The sequence below is a fragment of the Mycteria americana genome, chromosome 4 (assembly GCF_035582795.1).
Source record: "Mycteria americana isolate JAX WOST 10 ecotype Jacksonville Zoo and Gardens chromosome 4, USCA_MyAme_1.0, whole genome shotgun sequence".
NCBI classification, from domain to species: domain Eukaryota; kingdom Metazoa; phylum Chordata; class Aves; order Ciconiiformes; family Ciconiidae; genus Mycteria; species Mycteria americana.
Genome location: NC_134368.1, coordinates 91159134 through 91178684, shown reverse-complemented (window position 1 = coordinate 91178684; position 19551 = coordinate 91159134). Strand labels below are relative to the sequence as shown.

The following is a 19551-nucleotide window of genomic DNA, read 5'->3' as shown; positions in this document are numbered from 1 at the left end:
TTCTGGGGGTGCGTAGGGTACTTCATAAAAATGCCTTCTGATTATTTACAGTAGTTTCTGAAGACTCTCCTTCCCCACTATGCTGTGGAGCTTATTACACATGCAGGTGATTGCAAGATACTTCAGTTGTGCGTACATTTTTCTGTGGGTATTAGTAAGATGAACGTGAAAGCTCCTGGTTGCCATATTTCTAGAAACAATGCCCCAATCCCCATCTCGGCAGCAACACGCTTTGCAGCCGTCTACTCATTCACATTGCAGAATATCACTGAATTTCAGAATGGGCAAGTTAGTCCCTATTCTTTGCTTTATCATTTAGATGAACTGCCTCTCTTGCATTTCCATCTTCTATTCATCCTGGGGGTTTATATACACTAGGCTGACATGGAAAAAAACGTTAAATATTTTTTAAGGAAGGCTTTGATATGATGTAATAATATCTTTTAGATGTGGGATGTCTTCTCTGTTGGTTTTACCTGTTGAAAGCAAGCTGCGAGTAAGTTAGCAAGTATATCGTGTATGGTGCAGCAATGAGCCAGAAATCACCTTGTTCTTCCATCTTCCCTACTTACGTTGATCAAAGAGAAGAGATTGAGTTCATACCTTGCTACACGTCTTGTTATGCTGTCTCTACATCCAAAATACTCTCCGTTTCAACGTTAATCTCTAACGTGTGTGAGTCCTGTCAGTGAGTCTTGTTGCCTGCCCTGCTTTTCAAATCCTGTACATTTGATCCCCAGGGCATTCTATCATCCCTACCAATTTCTCTCATGAAATCCACAATGTGGTGATGTAGCTGTTTCCCTTATCAAGTAATATCAGTTGCCAATATCATGCTTTTGCAGCAAGTACAAGAACGGTTTTGTTTTGCCCTGTGAGGTAATAACTTACTGATTGTAGGCATTTCATACCGACTCCTCTATAATGCATTAAATGGCTTGAATCTATCCAAATGCGCAGCCTTCAGTGTTTTGTGAGGGCTATCAGCTGGCAAGTTCTGTGACTTCTCAGAATTAGGCTCTTTTTTTCCATGTCCCCGTGACTTTTTTTTCTGTCAATACAAGTAGGTAATCCGCAAAGTAGATGAGGTACTGGCTTGATCGTTTTATCCATTTCTAGTTATAAGGTCCCTCAAAAAACATCAGAGTGATGTTTTGGTATGAGTGAAGTGCACATCTAATTGCAAAATAGATGTAGGAAAGAATTATCCTAGGTGCAGCGTTATTCCGTTCATGAAGTCCTTATCAGAAAGCACCTTTTGCTTCAGTATTTTTTATAAATTTCTCTGATATGCTATCCGGAATTTAAATTGTTGCGGTGGTGCGATTGATGTTTGTTTCGTGATACAACTGTCAGTGGCGATCTTTTTTCTTCCTCTTACATAATTCTCCCGAGGCCTTTGGAATCCAGTACGTTCACTTGTGCCCTAGAAACTTTTTGGCACTCAGTTTCCAATTTCCATGCCGCTGCCTGAGCTTTGCAGCCTGTGTTCTTCTGAGTTTTATGATCCACCTATTTTTGCTGTTTTGTATGCCGCTGATGTCGTATCTCCACAGAAGCTCATATTCTCAGTGGCTGCTTGCATTCTTCTTTAAGGTGCCATTTAAAAACAGTTGGCATAGCTGATATATGTGGATCCGTATACATTTCATTAGCGTGATTTTTCAATAGCATACGAAGCCTTTGTTTTGTTTAAATTCTATTTTTATTTCTGTGCTTCATTTCCCACCAGTTTTGAAATATTTTTCCTGTGTTTTCATGTTTGATAAACTGTTGTTGAATCTGTTCTACTTATGCCTATGTTTAGCTGTGAGCTACTTCATGTATTTCTAATGATCCTAACAGATCTACTGTAAGTTCTCTGAAAATTCTCACTAAGAGTCTCTACGGTTCATCCTTTTCACCAGTCTGTCTCCGTCATGGCTATTTTCTTTCCGATAGCCAAAAAATGGCATTCAACCTCAAAGAAATTGTTGGTGGCACTGTGCCTGGAAAAGTGCAACTGCAGTCAACTGTAGCTTGATGGTCTTTGGCGGTATAGAAGAGCCATTCAGTGAACACAGCTCAGTCCAGAGCCAAAGCTGAAAGCTTTTTTTTGGCAAGAGATTATTAATATTTCTTTTCTAGGTTTGACGTACTTCAGGTTTAGCAATGAAAGGGATATTGAAAACTTCTGAGGAATGGCAGGAAATGTCTGGAGCTTTTTTGGGTTTTTTTGATAAATCTCCAGTTTATAAACAACATGGCTACAAACTTTTTTGTAAGTATAAGCAGGTGTATTTGCTAAAATCAGAAGACAAGCATGTTGAAAATGAACTAATGATTCTGAGAGCCATTGGTTTTGCTCCCAATTTGAAACACTTTAAGAGTTGAAAAAATTGCTTTACATCTAGCGGGGCTGTAGGACTTCGGAAAATGGCTGACATTTTACACAGACTCCCCCATTCTGCAGCTGACACACCCAGATGTTACTGCATCTCTGACAGCCTTTGCCCCTCAGCAGTGCTGACACTCTTACTTGGTCCTATTTTTCATTTAGTTTCATTGTAAACTTACAGTTTTCCTATTCTGGCCTAAAAACTGCAGACCTGATAAATATTTTCTCTTTCACGTCCATCTCCATAGAAACAGAACCTGTGTTACCGCTATAATTGCTCTCTGATTTTGTGCTGATTTTTCTGTTATGGCCTCTGGATTTTTTTTTTGTCGGTTTGTTTCTTGGGAAGATACTAGTTTATCTATTTAAGACAACTTGTAAATGTTCAAGCATTAAGAAGAAAAAGAGAGTGATCCTGTTCTCCTTCTTTCCTTCATTTCTGACTAAGCAATTCCTGAAGGTAAAGCCCTCACAACTTGGAAAAATTGAAAGATAGTTATTTTAAATGAAGCCCTGGAGCAGCAGTGGCATTTTCCGCCTCAAATATCCCCTACTGCCTTTGGAATTTCTTCAGGTAAGAGTCAGGGCCTGAACTGGCACCTTAAGAGGAGAATAGATGCTTGTAGAGCCACTAGTAGCTCCTCGTCGCTAGAGGAATGTTTTTAGCGCAAGAGAGACAGATGAACATGTAAGGAAGAATCCTTTCAGTCCCGTATAGAGTTAACAAAGTTCTATCAGAGTTGTATTCAAAACTATTGCTCCTTTCAGCACTCCTATCGGAACCCAGGTTTTCAGTTTCCTCAAAGCCAGTATGTGCGTAGAGGTAGGACTCAGCTCCCTGACATCACAGCAAGGAACTCTCAAACTCTGAGAGCAGAGGGGTAAGGACGAACAGGAAGAAATGGGGTCCAGAGCTCTGCAGCCCACCAAGCAGGCCTGCTACAGCTAGGACTGAGCCTGTTCCATTCTTTCGAAGCAGGCAGGTTAAGAAATTTTGCAAGGTGGCACTGCCATTTACTCAGTGACATAAAAAGATAATCCACATCTGCATATTATTCTGCTAGAATGAATTCTGAGGCTCCATGAATTAAATGTGAAGCTTTCTGTCCCTGCAGGTGAAATCCAAAACCACAGTGAAATATTTCAACATTTTTGTCTTAGCCTCAGAAGCAAAGTTCAATTAGTCAAACCTAAGCATGTGTACTTTTCTGTCTGAAAAAATCAATTGTTTTTAACAGCTAAAAGCTTTTCAAGCAACATTCAAACAGACCACATTTATTAGGTGATCTCTGGCTTGTAGTTCCAGGTCCAGCACTACGTTAAATGTGAATCAAACTCCCAAAGTATTACCAGCACGTAATTATCTCTTAGAAGAGAATTCGATTTGCAGCAGCAGCAACAAAACGTCTTTCTTCTGGTTGCTGTTTTCTTTCATATACTCTTCTTTACCTTTATTTGTTACAATATAGCACGTGATAATGGAAACCTGGGATTCCCAATGTTAAGGAAGTGACTAAAAAATAGTATGAAACTGAGGAAATGTTGCTTATTTTGTTTGTTTGTTCATTTTTTCTTTAGAGTACTGCTTGCAAGCTCTGATTTTCAGAGGAGACAAGTGATTTGGGGTACCTAATTTGAGAGCCTTCAGGAAGACTTGATTTTAAAAGAATTCCAAGAATCAGAAAAATTTCATCCAAGACCAGAAAATGTGATTAAGCTTAGCAAAGATCTATATGGTTCATGTGGTTCTCTTAAATAAGTAATAAAAAGATTAGTCCAGACAGTCACATCAAAGGAATTAACAAGAGGCACCGGATAGATCTGTGGCTTACAAAGTCTGAATAGCTGTGTTGTTGTGGGGTTTTTTTATTTTGATGTTAATCGATTTGAATTAGCATTCAAACTGATTTGAATCAAAACTGATTTGAATTTTAATTTGATGCTCAGTCTTTCCATGACCGAGAATCCTTCTCAAGTCATGAAAAGAAATATTAACAAACTCTTTGCACATGAAGCTTTTAGTGTTGTTTTTTGGATCAATTAGCCAGTGGCTGTACTCGCTAGGCCATTCCTCTATACTGCCCTCCAACCCCACGCTGGCAGTCCTTGACATTTGCTTTCTGTTCAAATGCCTTTTATTCTAATACCAACAGTGGTTCAATATTGCCAGTTGAGCATATTCATAATCTATATAGATCTCAAAAATAACTCATGCAATTAAATGATAAGAATTAATCTTATAGAATCGCCCTTACCTGGCTCCTGCGCTTTTAAGTGAACTTAGGTTTCTGACTTTTCTTCATGACTATGAGTGCTGGAAACACAGAGTGGGATTCGTCTTACTAAGCTTCAGGTGTCTACAGTACAGGTACCTGAGCTATTCTCACTGCAAAGAGACTCGAGGCTTCCTCTAAAGTCACTGCAGATCTAGTGAATACAGCCATGGAGTGAAGGACGCATGTCACTTAACCAAAAGTAGGTGCTTGACTTAGAAAGATAGGAATCCTGCCCTGTGGCCCTTATGGTAACGGGGGGGGATCCCCCTGTCCCTGTTCATAAATAGCTAGTCATATTACCTCATTTATATGTCTGCCTCCTGTGTCTTAATAAGTATTTTCCACGCCAGGGTTGCCTAAGGCTGCCAGATTCCTGGCTCCCTGGGAAGGGAAGTTGGAGGCTGTGCAAATTATGTGTTGAACCAAATTTCTCACAGTTCCTACTGGCAGAGAGGGGTGCCTCAGGCTGAGCCAAGACCTAGGACTCAGCTGCTGGTGTAAGAACAGGAAGCCTGAAAATGTTGAAAGCCTGACATGAACACGAGTCTCACGGCATCCAAGGTCCTGCTGCACGGTTGGGCACTGTAGCCTCCTTGCTGTCAGCACTGTGAAGAGTTTTGGGGTGGATGCTTTGGCATCCCAGAGTACTGATGTTCTTGGCTCCTTTGAGTGGGTGCCCCAAAGCTAGAAATCCTACAGGAACAGGGCCTGACTCCCTGCAGGTTTGTTAAACCCAATATGGTTCTGTAGGAAACCTAACTTTGGATTTCATGAAAGTTTATCAGAACTCTGATGTTTCCGGTGAAACATTTTGGATTCAACTAAGGGACATTTTACATGAAAACTGTGCAATAAATAGGTAGACCAGGCCTACTTGATGTTGTAATGGTTGCTTGATCAGAAATATCACCAGCATGTCTTTGCTCCTACTGAAGACACCAGTAAAACTCCCAATAGGAGTCTGAGGTACGGCAGCACCAAATCCATGGGAAATTACCCTTCTGAATGCATTCGTTGTCCCCGGGGATGGTGTTTTGTGATCTACAACCAAAGCAGTTCAAGAAAGAATGAATGTTTAAAATGTTCAAACCTTTCAAATGACAAACATCTTTTAATCTGCTAGCCCTGACCTATGTCCAATAAAAACTCAAAACAAATTAACAAACTACAACACTGCTCCCTAGAAACCAGTACTCAACTATGACCTACACGGACAAATGCCCATTTCTCAGACTAGGAATGACAGAGTCCAGCTGCTATGCCTGACCTTGATGTCTCTTCTCAGAGAGCAAGACTGGCTATTTGTGACAGCCTTACCCTTTTAGAATGGTTATTATTTTCCTCTTCAGACTTCTAGGAATGTGCAGATTAGATTGTATTAGTCCCAGTGACGCTCTCACACATGTAAGCCCACTCCCACTCCACATCTTCCAAGTTGTAAATGCAAGTCTGAGTGTTGAATTTATCCTGCCAATCATAAGGAACAATCTTAAACCTAAAAACTTGAAAGGATTGAAATAGTCACCCAAAAGATGTTTAATATAATTCCTGGAGATCTTATACTGGAAAATATACAAAGTTCAACATGTCTTAGAAAGACTGAGCCTCATGTTCCTTGTGTACTTCATTTCTGTCAAAAAATCTGTATGAAAAGGAACACAACATAAGCAAAATGGGATGTGCATGAGGAAGTGTGGTTTCAGGTAAAATCCTGTATATGGAAAGCACAGGATCCATCGTTATCGGCAGTGTAAGTTCAGAATGTTCAATGCCATTCCCACTACCACAAAATAGAACAAGATTTCTGATCCTGCAGGCCCCATTTTGTCTTACACTGACTATCCCATGAAACTGAATGAATGGAGACTAATGCGACGTGAATTATACCTGCAAAACTGAACTGTTTTGGTAGGCGCCTGATTTCATGCAATAGTCAGATGTGAATAGGAAGATATCCTGTGAACAGACCTTCCATTAAAAATATGACCATTTGAACCAAGTACAAAATCAAGAGAACAAAAAGATACCAGTTTGTCACCAGGTCTGCCTCTAAAATTAAGATATCATCTCTATGGAAATTCAAGAATGACGTTTTCTTTTTTAAGACCTACGGACCCAGACCCTATAAAAGATTTGTCGTTGTCATGGTTTTAGAACAACAAATGAAGAAGCCCTGGGCTAGTAACCTTCACCGTTTTACTGATAACATGTATTTTTATCAGTCCTCATGGCATTTATTCATGAAACTTTGCACTGAATTTTCTGTTCTTTGGAAAAAACACACAGTTGTTGTATCATGTGGCAAAAACCAAAAACTCCACTGACATGGACCTGGGTCATTTGATCTTGCCACCCACAAAAAGAAAACTTCATGATCAAGCTAATCATAAAATTCAATACAGAACAATGTAACACTGGAACTAAAAATTATTGTGTGGAGAAGGTGAAATTTAGACTAGGCTTCCCAAGGAACTTCTGTGTAGTTTATTATTTTTATTTTTTCAAAGAAAAAGGAGATGACTTTATTTGATTCCTGGTTATCAAGTAGGCAATCTATCTACTTCTACTTCTGAAAGGAAAATCAAGTACTCCCTTCCTCCTTTCAGTATATAATTGCACTTCAAGTTGCGTAAGGACAGATTTAAATGACACAAATCAGAGACTCCTCTCTATTGGGCACTGATATTGCCTAAGTAGCTATTTGACAACTCAATAAGGTTATCAGGTCCGCAGTGTGGGATTTTGAAATATATTCAGCATTGGCCTAATCCTGGTCATGTCGAAGTCAGTGCTAAAACTCGCCTGACTTCACTGGAAGCTGAGTTAGATAAAACTGTGTGCTTTTGAAAAGTGCACTGCTTATTTACCCCAGCTGCGACCAGAGAACTGGACAGCTAAGAAAAGAATCAAGCAATAATCAAATTTTTTTTTGCGTAAAGTAACATCTAAAATCACAGATTCGTTCATGTCAGGTCAAAATTAAAATCTTTATCCTGCCATGAGGTCTGTGCAAGCAAGCCTTTATACCAGTGGATCTTCAAAGATAAGAATTACAAGCACGCTTAATTGTGTGCACAATGTATAGCTCCATTGAAGTCAACAATGTACGCAAGGTTAAGCTCCAGCAGAGACACTGCTTAGCATGAATGGTGCAGAAACAGTTTATTTTACACAAGTGGATACACTTAGAAGTGGGATGCTGTTCTTCATGCAAAAGGCTTTTTATTAGGCCTTGGTTTTGGAAGGTAGGGGTTTCATTTACAAAACCGCCAAGAGATATCGTGTCTTGAATCTTTCCATATGGACTTTAGACACTCTCTACAATATTTTAAGGAGGTTACTTCACACCAAATTACACAAATATTTTTAGTCTGGTTAGCAGAAGAATAGGAAATGTCCATGTCGCACAGCAAAGAATTAATATGGGTTTAATTACCTCCTGCATGTGAGGCCAAGCAACCCACTCAAAACCACAAGCGAAGACTAGTGCAGATGGCACGGCGGTAATAGATGAAAAGGCTGTTGCAACGAGCTGTGGGAAAAGTACAGGCTGGGAGGAGCTCTGGCATAAGTGCAGAAGGCACAAGTATGCACAGTAAAAAGCAGGTCTATCTCAGGTTCTATTGAGATTATTCTAAAACCGATGTTCAAGCCTAATCCTTTCCCAAAAGAGAGCTCTGGCAGAGAAAGCTACTATGTGTCCTGAAGCAAACGGGTATCGGCGTTTGATAAGAATTAGTCTTGATTAACATGCAGCAAGCCTTTTCAGTCCTCAGGCGGTAGACGTATGCCATCTGCTGTTAACAAAACTCTGTTGCACAGAAAAGCCGTGGACCTCAACGTTGAGAAAAACGTAACATTCCTGCGGGCAAAGAAAGGGCTATTCTTTCTGTTAATCAGACTTCATTGCTACAAACTATTTTCATTTAGTGACTAACTATTCCAGGATAAAAAGCTTGTGAGATGTTTCTCTGTACTTTGTTGCGCTAGTGAAAGATGCTAAAAAACACAGATAAGAATGCCTCAGCAACACCTAAAAACATCTAGATACCAATTATTTGTGCTAGTTTGACAGGTACTGCAGCGGTCAGGCCAAACTATTACACCAAGATAAAAGTTTGCTTTCCGTTAATTGTTCTTTCTTCCCTCTTTTATTCAGGCTGCTGTAAGTAAAATCCATTGAATCTATAATTGCACATTACAGGTGGCTAGAAATGATCAGACTGATACTGCCAAAATAACCTTGCAAGCTACCTATTACAGCAAATGGTCAAAAGTAGAAACACAGGAACAAAACCAGAGAGAAAAAGTATTTGCAATGCATAGGTCCCATTCTTGGCTTTGCCATTAATGTTCTCTGCAACCGTTTCTGCTTCACTAGATCTCTTTGCCTCTGCTGCCTCTCTTAACTTTGGTAAGATTTATTGGTCTGTAGCACAAATATTTGCTGTCAGGACTGCCTATCAGAAAGGATCTGTATGCTACCAATAGAGAAATCCTGAGGTGCCCGAGGATGGCAGTGTTCTCAAGAGGCTGAGCCTTTTTATATTTGCCTCATTTAAGAACTTTGCAGAAATGTTTGCTGTTTTAAATAGTTATATTCAGCAAGCATCAGATGATGGTATTAGGGGCATGACGTGTCAATGAAATACATAAAAACGGTGCATCTGTGCAATTTCCCTTTTCTTACTGGGCTGGCAGGCCCTTTGGCGTTCTGCTCTTCGGCCGTGCAGGGAGCACTACCAATACCTAGCAGTAGCCTGATGGAATAAGGCTCCTTGAAGAAATGTTGTCCATTCTTCAGTATAAAATGCCACTTCAGTATGTCATGATTTTATCCATTGTTTTTCTTACAGAAAAGATTTAAAGAAATGTAAATATTGTTACTCTATCTGAGCTACACTGTAGCTAGGAACCACTGACTTTGCCTGTATTGTTCTATATAGGCCTGCAGAGCCAGCGATTCACAAACCACACAGCTCTTACCTGTCCATTTCTGTGAATATGCACACCACACACAACATGCACAAATATACAGGTAGTTAATGTCCCTATCGTCACAGCACCTGTTAAAAATGTGATCACTAAGGGATTAAAGGATATCTTAAATGAGAGAAGTAGAACAATGTGTAGTAAAACTAGCATTCATATCCATAAATCTCCTGCATTCGCTCTGGTAGCAAAAACATTTAGCTTCCTCTTGTTTGGCATCGGGGAATACACACAGCACAAGATCTTTGTCAAACACTCAGCAGAAACCACAGTATAGGGAAGCATCTGATTTTTTTCCTTAGCTCTAAATTATCACAGTTTCTTTTACAGCTAAGCTGTCTGAAATTGAACTTTATTAAAACACTGTAGGGAATGATCATGTGTTGGTTAGAAAAGGCAAATGAATTAAATTTGAACTACAAAAATAGCTTATACAGTTACAAGAGGGAGAAGAAGTGAAGGATTCAGCAATGAAGTTGTTGCCTCTTGACTTCCTAAATTGTCTTTCCTCCAGCTAGAAGGTGAGATTTTCTTTTTCCTTTCTTTAATTTTTTAAAGAGCTGCAGTTTTGGCCCAGACCGCTTTCTCAAGCTCAGAGTTCTCTGAATACATAGATGTCACAGTAATTTCATTGGCAAAGTTGTCATCTAATGATTATAATTATTAGTAGCTAAGTGTCCTATTGAATGCCCCTAAACTCAAATGCTTTATAGGAGACATCATATTAAAAAGTTACCACTACCACAATAGCCCATTTTTTTATAACATACTCATTCCAAATTTCAGCTCCCCAGCACCATGGCTGAGTCCGGCATCATCACATAGCTTTTTCACATTATGGATGAAAACTGTATCCTAAAAAGACACATTTCCCCAAACCAGCTGCTTGTAAGGATCTGATCCATTGCAATCAAACCTCTTCTGGGCCAGCTCAGCACCCGCGTGCAAGCTACCGACCACGCTTCGAGAACACTTTTACTGAATGCAGTTGAGGAAGAATGAGGCCCCTGGGAGGCTGAAATGGACCTGCGTCTCTGTTGTTGCTGGAGGCTGAATGGCAGCATGAAATAGTTTGGAATAGTCTTCCCTAGCTTGTCAACAGTCGAATCAAATCACAACACATATAACGTAAAACCATTGCATTGATTAGCATGAGTATCCCTTGCTAAAAAAGTATTATTGTTGCAATAATAACTGCCTGCTAAAAGTGGATGCGTATTTGCCGGAATCCAAAAATAAATACAAGCCAAAAGCTAACAGTACACGGATCTGTCTGCAATGCATTGAAGTCGCAAGTTCTCTAACACATACAGGTGATGACCAGAAATGAGCAGAACATAGGAAATAATCCCATGACAGATCAAAATTCAGAGTAGAATAATCATTAAGTAAGCAACTGTCTCTAACGCAATCTGTTGAACAAAACTCAGGTGTATCTGCCTGGGACTGACAGTGCACATAGGCCGGTAAGTACTGTCCTTTATTCAGAATATTCTAGCACACAACACAAAACCCCACATCTAATATTCCAGTGACAGTCTTAGAAAATCGCCATAATGAAGCGTATAACAGAGATCAGCTCTCACTGGAGTTTTGATTAATAATGAAGAGAAAACCTGACTTGTCGATTAATAAGGATGTGCGATTTATTTGGTGCTCTTATTGCAAAGTATTTGTGTAAGACTTTTGGAAGTACTTTTATTGAAAAATGTTTTCATTGTCCTTACACGGGTCTTTTTAAATTAAAGAAAGATATTTGAAATATAGAATGTGAAAAGTTCTTTAAGATACTCGGTAACAGTGCTAAAGCATAGCATTCCAAAAATTATGAACAGCTTTCCTGGCTAGTAATAGTCAGTAGCTAACAAAGAGGTACACAAGATTTTGAATTAGGGTACATAAAGGTAACATGTAAAGTGCTTTGAGGAATGCAAATAGGCTGAAGCAGATGTTTTAAGTCTCACTGAAGTTAAGTGGTATTTAAGAGCTTTGCCGAACATGGAGAAACTGTAGCAAGGTCTGAAGGTAAGCTTGTGAATTTGTGTTCAAACTGACTTCTGGAATACAATGTTAAGTATTGAAAAGTAGTATCTTGTGTATAATTGAAAATCCCAGGCTTGAGAAAACAAATCAGATGTCTTAGGCTAAGCCTGTGCGTCGAAATCACGAATGAGAATAAATGATCCCGATTCACCTTTCAGCACGCTCACAAGCTTGCTCACCAGACATCTGTACGTAAATGTGTATTTTGGCTTACTGCAGCCCTCTTTTCAAGTACTGTCTAGTACTTGAAAGGTACTTCCTCATTTTGAAATATAACTGAATTCATGTTCATGAATGAGAGAATAAGAGAATGACAGGTGACAAAATGAAAATTCACCCCATCAGCATTTTTCCTCCCGTGTACATGAGCTGCTTATTGAAAAGGACACTAATTCAGGAACACAAAGCTATTCAAGGCAGCACCGAACTCTGTAATTAGCTTGCATTAAAGTCAATGGCATTGTAAATGTCACAGAAGAAAAAAATCCTTGTTTAGCCTGCTAGAAACAAATGACAAAGCAAATCACTTTATATTTACTGTTGAATGGAAGAAAATTATTTTTAGGACATACATGCTTAAGAATCAAATGTTTTAGTAAAATTTCATTTCCAGAATGTTGGGAAGAAAAGAATTTGTCATTCATGGCCCTCAATTCTGACTAGTTTTAGATGAAGACGGATTGCCAGCGTCTAGCTCCATCTACTGTGTCAAACTGAAATAACAGGAAGATTGATCTTTCCTCTTTTTTTAAAAAACTGTATCCCAACCTCCCCCTAAAATAGGAGATCAGGGAATCAGCAATATATAGCTGTTGAAAGGAAATGCATCGAAGCGAAGACAAAATGGCAAATAACGTGAGCCAGTAAGTAGAACAGCACACAATAAACAAGGTAGGGAAGGTTCTGTTTTGAAAAACAGAGGCTCCACAGGATCCTGCGAGGGTTAGATAAGTTTAGACGATTGAGGGCTTTTAGACAATTTTTCTAGTTATCATTCGTCTGCAAAAAATGTTTTTCTTTCACTTCACATACCTTTTTGAGATATCAAAGAAATTTCTTACATGGCCTTCACTGAAACCAAGGTCTTACGAAGTTTTACACGGAGATTCTCACCCCCTTTTTTGTCCAGAGATAAACTAGTCTGGTAGTATAAATATTTTCTAGACACACTTTATATGAAGATAGAAAAGCAATGGCTTGAACCTTGTTGTTCTGCATGCCAGCAGAAGGCTGTTTGCATTAAGATCTCCTGAGCTGCACAAAGAGAAGCAATTTCAAGGACTAATTTCAGAACTAATCAATTGTTTACTTAGAAAGTGGTTACTATAGAAATTATCATTATGGACTGGCAGGACTCAAGCAAAACATAAAATGTAAGAAATGTTTAACCTCCTAGCTGATTCTTGTGTAGTCCACAGTTGATGCTACCTTAAACGTCAGTAATTAAAAAAAGCAAACCCAAACAACAAAACATTACTTTGACCAAAGTAAACTTTGATATTCAAATGCAGGTGGTTTTGGCTTGAGAGGTCTCATTCACAGTTTTGAATTACAGATCCATTATACATAAAATATGCAAAAACTTCTACTTATCTTACCATTTCTCTTGGTTTTATTTTATTTTTATCTTATACAGCACTTGAAGAGAATCAGAAAGAAATCCAGGATCTCATCCAGATGCTATTCGCCTCAATTTGCCATAGTATTTTTCAATTTTATATTCACAAAGGGTAAACATTTTGAAAGCATGTGAAGCAAATTAGGAACCTGAAATCTACTTTCAAAAATCATGTATGCATGTAAAAATGTAAGTCTCACAGAGTACTAATAAGTTTTAGGATTCCAAGTGCTTAGGCCATTTCTCAAATAAGATACAGACTCCCAACGTACTAAATATATGACAGAATAAGCGTCTTTCTAGCTTAACACTTTGGGTCAATTGTTAGCTAATCATCCCTTTAGAATTTCAAGTTCAAAATACTGTTATATGCCAGGTAGTACTGGGACTATAGAGAAGGGTATAAAATCGTGACTAGTTTGTAAAGCTCATCGTAAAAACTACAAAGTACAAAAAATACATCAAACCCTTAATTTTAATACAAAAGGTATCGCTTGCCTTTTCTTCCCCAGGCTTAGGATGCCTGCCTAATGTCTGTCCGGGGCCTTCAGTGTTTCAGCCCAGTCTTCTGTCAGAGCCAATCATCTTGTATCACCTACACTGTACACACATTTCTCAAGCGCTATCTTAAATTGTAGTCTTTTGCTTGCAGTACTCTTACACGAAGGCTGTTGCCAAGTCTCGTATCTCTAACTAGAACTCTGAGTTTCCAGCCCCAAAATAGTAGTGGTGTATTATACATCACTACTCTTGTGCTGTTATTCTATTTTTAACACTTGTCAGATTCTTTGAAAAAACTAGGCCCGCGTGGCCACAACTAGCTAGCTACGTTAGCATGTGTGCCTCTGCCCAAACGCTCGAGCTAGGACAGCAAGATGAAAAATCTGCACCCCAAACTTGGGAGTGCTTTCCCTCAAAAACACACCAGAAGCAGCAGTGAGTAAGTCCCACAAAACTATCTGAACCAACTCCAAGTGTACTGGCAGACATGATCGCATTCGGACCCAAACCAGCACTATGCCCTGCCACTGAACGCCTCCAGCACTCCTACTGGCCTCCCAGCAAACGCCCTGGCATCAAACACCACTCTGGACTGTGATGTCTTGCGGGTGGATGAATGCAACTGGCAACGCTCCTTGAGATCTAGTCAATCGCTTCTAGTGATGACATCATGAAGGAACAAGGAGAAGGTTAGTCTTCGTTAGCAAAGACTTAACTGGATGGAAGGCCGTCGTTTCCTGTAGAACAACTGCGCTTTTTCTTTTTTAACAGAGCACTTGCGTATTTCTTCAGCGAACCAATCTTTAAAAGGGTTTGCTTTCTGGACTTGTTTTTACTTTCCCAATCCTCCCTGTGAGGAATTGGTCAAAGCTGGCATGATGTTGTATTAAGGTTTAAGGGCAACTATCAGAACATGTAATATCAGTATCTGAGATAGAAGACAAATAATTTTCAAGACACTCAAGCAGGATATGCATGCATTTCAAACTGACACTGATGATGGATAAGCGTAGCAAAGGGCAAAATCACCTGGCTTACCAGGCCAAACATAGGCAGAAGTCAATCCCAAATGGGCCTTCATACCGGGTGTATTTGAGTGTTAGCATTAATGTAAATGCTTTACCTTCTGCACATATAGAGGTGCTGTCCCTTGATGAACAGGGCTGCTGTAACTCTAAGCAGTTCTTCCAGGCTAGCACCGCTCTTGTTAAATGCTGAATCTGTCTGGATTTTCTTGACTTTCTTTACTCACAAGGCCACACCAATTGAGATGCTCACAGGAAACTTGCTGTCATGGAGAAAAACAGATTTTAAAAAAAGTAATTTAAAGTAAATGCCATGTCTGCATAAAAACTCCTGTTAATCATTCTTTTCCACATGTAATTTACAGTTATTAAAACTGAGTGTTTTAGCCAAACCTTAAAATATGTATCACAGAAAACAGTAGTTCTCTAAATGTGTAAAGAGACATTTGTGTTCTTTTCCTTCTTTCTCCCTTTGACTTGGTCAGCAGTAACTGCATAATTGCTGAACAACTTAAATTTTATTATTTCTGTTTAAAATAATTAACGATGGTCTAATTTTAGTTTATCTTGCCTCCCATTTCAGATGAGTCTTCCACTTTTTTTTGAGACAATGCTATGCATCAAGGAGGTTCGGTGAGCCAGTCCTTTCGGTAAGTGTGTCGAAGGAATACAATCATTTGGGTTTCACAATTCCCAGAATGATAGGAATAAAAACATTGCAGCACATATAGAAGCTGCAACAACCGCAAAACTGTATGCATCAAAGATAACCAATGAATTCACTCATCCTATAACCAGTGAGAGTGGCATGATTTCGGTTTTGGATTAATTTCACAGCTCATTTGGACAATCATCTCATCTGGAGATGTGTAACTTCTATGCTCCTCCTATGTTCCTCCTACTGTGACAAATATTAAAACTAGACATAACTCAGCCTTGACACGAAGAGACAAAAACGCGGGGGGAGTGGTTTTAGGCTGACAGCAGTCACCCTTTCTAAGAGGCAGTCACTCTTTAGCACTTACAGGAACTCAGCTGAAGCAGTTGTATTCACAAAAAGAGACAAATTGATACTGAAACTGCTAGAGTGAGACAATGGGCAAATGTAGCCTTGTGGCGGTTGTAGCAGTCCTGAGTTTGGGTTAAAAACTCACGAAGTTGTCACAAAAACAAATACAGAGAGAAAATACATCCATCCCTTCCCAAAAAGAAAACTGTTTCAGCGATTCAGAAGTCCCATTTCAGTGCATTTACAGTAAAAGCTATGGAAGTTAAAAGCTAGATTATTTAATCTTTGCACATCAAGAATGAGACACCTTCTTTCACCCTTTTTCCCTCCAGCCCTCAATCGATAATTTCAGAAGTTCTGATCGTCGTTCAGGAGCTCCTGGGGTGAAAAAATACCTGGAAAGTAAGAGCTGAGTGTGAACAGAGTGTGCTTCGGACTGCTGGACAGCACGGCACAGAGCATAGGTGGGCTGAATCAGCTGACACGTGTACGACCCAGGAGGGAGAGGGTGCACACGTTAAATCAGGGCAGAAGGGCGGGTGGAAGCAAAAGTCAGACTTTCGGGGTGTGAAAATATGCATGTTATGTGCTTGTGTGTGTGTGTTGGAGGGGTTACTAAAACTCAAACCAGGAATAACTTTTTTCAGTTCCTGTATCAGTTATAACTGCAAACAAAACTCAATATCCCTGCTTCCTGACTTTGATGATGATACTGCTTCCAGCAGTTATAAATGAAACTGAAAGCCGATCCAAGCAGATAATTACACCACGGCATAGGTTTAAACATGTGAGTTGTCCCATAGAACTTTTTAAAGAATCTGGCATGCACGAGACAGTTCCTGAAAGCATTCACTGAATTAAAACCTCAGGTTTTCCTGCTATTCATATTGAGTGTTCGGTGGAGTGATCAATAACTGGAAGAGAACTGAATAAACACTGAAGTAGAAGTCACGGATCAAAGGGATAACGAAGGATTATTATTTTTCTCAAGATTTCCTGCAGCTTTATGCTAGCAACAAACTCAAATGTCCAAAGTTAATCAACCTCACAGACTCACAAAAGGAAATGTATTTTTTAGGTATTACTTCCCTGATGAGGACCTATACTGACTTTGCATTGCTATGTAATCCATTACCTAAGGGCCCTATGAACAGGAAACACAGCTTTGGGTCATGCACCCATATGGAAACTGGGATACAAAAAAAATTATCTTAATTATTTACTCTTTCATTATAAGCCCATCTTGATGATTTATCACGGTATCTACCAGAATGCTTTATTCTGGGTTTCTAAAATATAAAGCGCTGTTACGCAACCTGGAGAAGTTTCACGCCTTCCCAAGGCGTCCTCTCGTTCAAACCATCGCAAGATCGCTAGCTGACTTGCATTAGCAGCTTTTGCCCATGACAAAACCCAAGCTTATAAGCCCAGTGAATCTAACACTAAGCTTCTCTAAAGACCACGAAGGCTTTTAGTGCTGTTGCACTCACAAAAGGCTCAAACTAGTCAGGGTTGGTAGGGAGAGCAGGTATAAATTGTATGTGATAAAAATGGAGGAAAACGACTTGCTCTACACTGCAAGATTGGAAGGAGCAACTCTTTGATCAGAACAGAGGTCACCATCGTAAAAGAAACTGAACAAATAGTCTCAGATAGGCCATGCTGCCTGTGCCAACAAACATGGTGTTTTGTAACTACGCCATCTGATTCAGGGCTTGAGAATACAACGCGGAGCGATAAAATAATACAGCTGCTTTCATTAGCAAGAAACTGGATGGGATGGCTCTAAAGGCCCTTTCCAAGCCTAACAGCTTAAAGGGATACTTGAAGTAATGTGCAAATGCTGCAGCCCGGTATTAAAATGCAGATTTGTAACACAATCGAACCGAGCATTACTGGCACCCCGCTTGGCCTAGATCAGCTCAGTGGCGGACTGACCCTTCGATTCCATTTCCTCAACCTTACGCTGCACCGGAAAGGGACAAAGAGGGCAACTCCTTGCTAACCACTCAAAGGGTAAAATTCAGTCCTGCAACCACCCTTCCTGAATCCAAGCGGGAGAATTTGGTGCATTCGGACAATCTGTTCCTCTGCCGGGCTTGCCTGTACAGCCAAAGAAATCTAAGACATGTTTTCTGTAAAGAAGTCAGGCACCTCTTGGATCAAACCATGAATACTAGGTCACTTTTCCAGGCTTATCACTTGAAAAAAGTGACATCCTTTTCACACGCACACCATGGATCTCAGGTGGTAAGGCTGAGGTTACCTGTAGTCACTTACAATTCTGTTTTCTGCTTGTTGTGATTACAACAAATCACAAATGCTTAACTTGTGCTTGTGTCTTGATATAAATCTGTAAAAATCAACGCATTTGCCACAAGAGGACAAAAGCACTATTGTCACTGATCTGCCGTCACGCATCTTGCACTGTTTTGAGATTTTTGCGCAGTCATACCAGGAAGTACTAGGTAGGTGGCTGGAACATTCAGGTTATTCCTCCCGGATCACACCAAACTGTCATCTACAGAGGTATTTATAAATATATTGTTCAGTTTAGACCTCGTACCTGAAGATTAGAGGTTAAGAACTACAGTTATAGCTGGATGACTTAGAAATAATGTTGTAAGTTCATAGTGGTGCTGTTACCACTGATGCAGTCCTTTTATTAAGAACATATAGAGGCATGTGACAAGAGGTAGGTTTTGGTAGGATGTAAGGAACATGAAGATTTGGGGGGAAACTGTGCAGACTTGCTTTCATGATGAGCGTCAGTTCTTTGAGAATTTTTTTTTAAAGCAATGCTTCATTTCAGAGGTGCTGCAGACATAACCGGTGCGTTCTGACATTATCCAAATAAGACAAAAGACAACACTTAAGAGTAATCAAGTAACGATAAGCTCTTTGCATTTCTTTAAGTGGAATAGACACTTTTGGCTCGAAACACCAATTCCAAAACATCCGTAGCGTACCAGCACATTAGAGCCATTACTGACTTTACAATCACGTGTTTCTGTGATTAAAAACGTTTTCCTTGTTGATTCCCATCAGGTCTAAAAAAAAAAAAAAGAAAAAAAAAAAGCCCATTCCTTCAATGAGCACGCATCGACTGCCTGTATTTAACTGCCGCACGGCTTTTGTTACTGCAGGACCTGACCTGCCTCGATGGAGGCGACTGTTTTTCCACACGAAAAACCAGTCGAGTATTAACGCCCCACGTCTGTGTTGGGGATGGAAGTCCGGGGCGGGGGGCCTGAGGGAGGAAACAGCATACAGGGACAGAGTTAAAGGGTGTAATTAAAGCGTATGGTCAAAGTGACACAGGTATCTTGACGTTTCCTGCTTTTTTAGTGATACGCCACCAAATTTATTTTAAAACAGGGTTTAGGAGATTGCCTTTGGACGCACAGCGCCCAGTGAGTACGCACGGTGTGACAGAACACCACTTGTAACTGCAAATACGTATCCTGTGGTTTCACGGCGGCGTCGAGCTCAGGCCTCGGCCGCGCGTTCGCCATTTCCTGAGGAGGGTTACCGCCTACCGGCCCGCTCCCACGCGCACCGCACGGCCGGGCGGCTCCACGGAAAGCGGTGCTTGCTAAGGCGCAGGCTTACCGCTCTCCCGGCCCTTAGTTTGGCGAGGTAACTCAAGGCCAGGCGACAGCCACACGAGCGGCCCGGCCGCCGCTTCGCTCCCGCTGAAGCCGCCCTGC

General features: G+C 40.2%; 1 protein-coding gene across 4 annotated transcripts in view; it reads right to left on the bottom strand.

Moving 5' to 3' along the window:
• The window catches only part of ALB (albumin), a 36475-nt gene extending 21402 nt beyond the window's left edge, over window positions 1-15073 (bottom strand). For 2 of the 4 annotated variants that reach the window (XM_075501338.1, XM_075501339.1), the window contains exons 1-3: window positions 12026-12184; window positions 5971-6120; window positions 5528-5694 (exon numbers count right to left, since the gene is read on the bottom strand). Coding sequence is in view for 2 of the 4 variants with exons in the window: in XM_075501337.1 (XP_075357452.1) it covers window positions 14931-14941 (11 nt within the window). In the remaining 2 variants the exon portion in view is untranslated. Of the gene's footprint in view, window positions 1-5527; window positions 5695-5970; window positions 6121-12025; window positions 12185-14930 lie in introns of those variants that run through there. The other 2 variants (XM_075501337.1, XM_075501336.1) reach the window with 1 other exon arrangement.
• Window positions 15074-19551: the final 4478 nt, after the last annotated feature.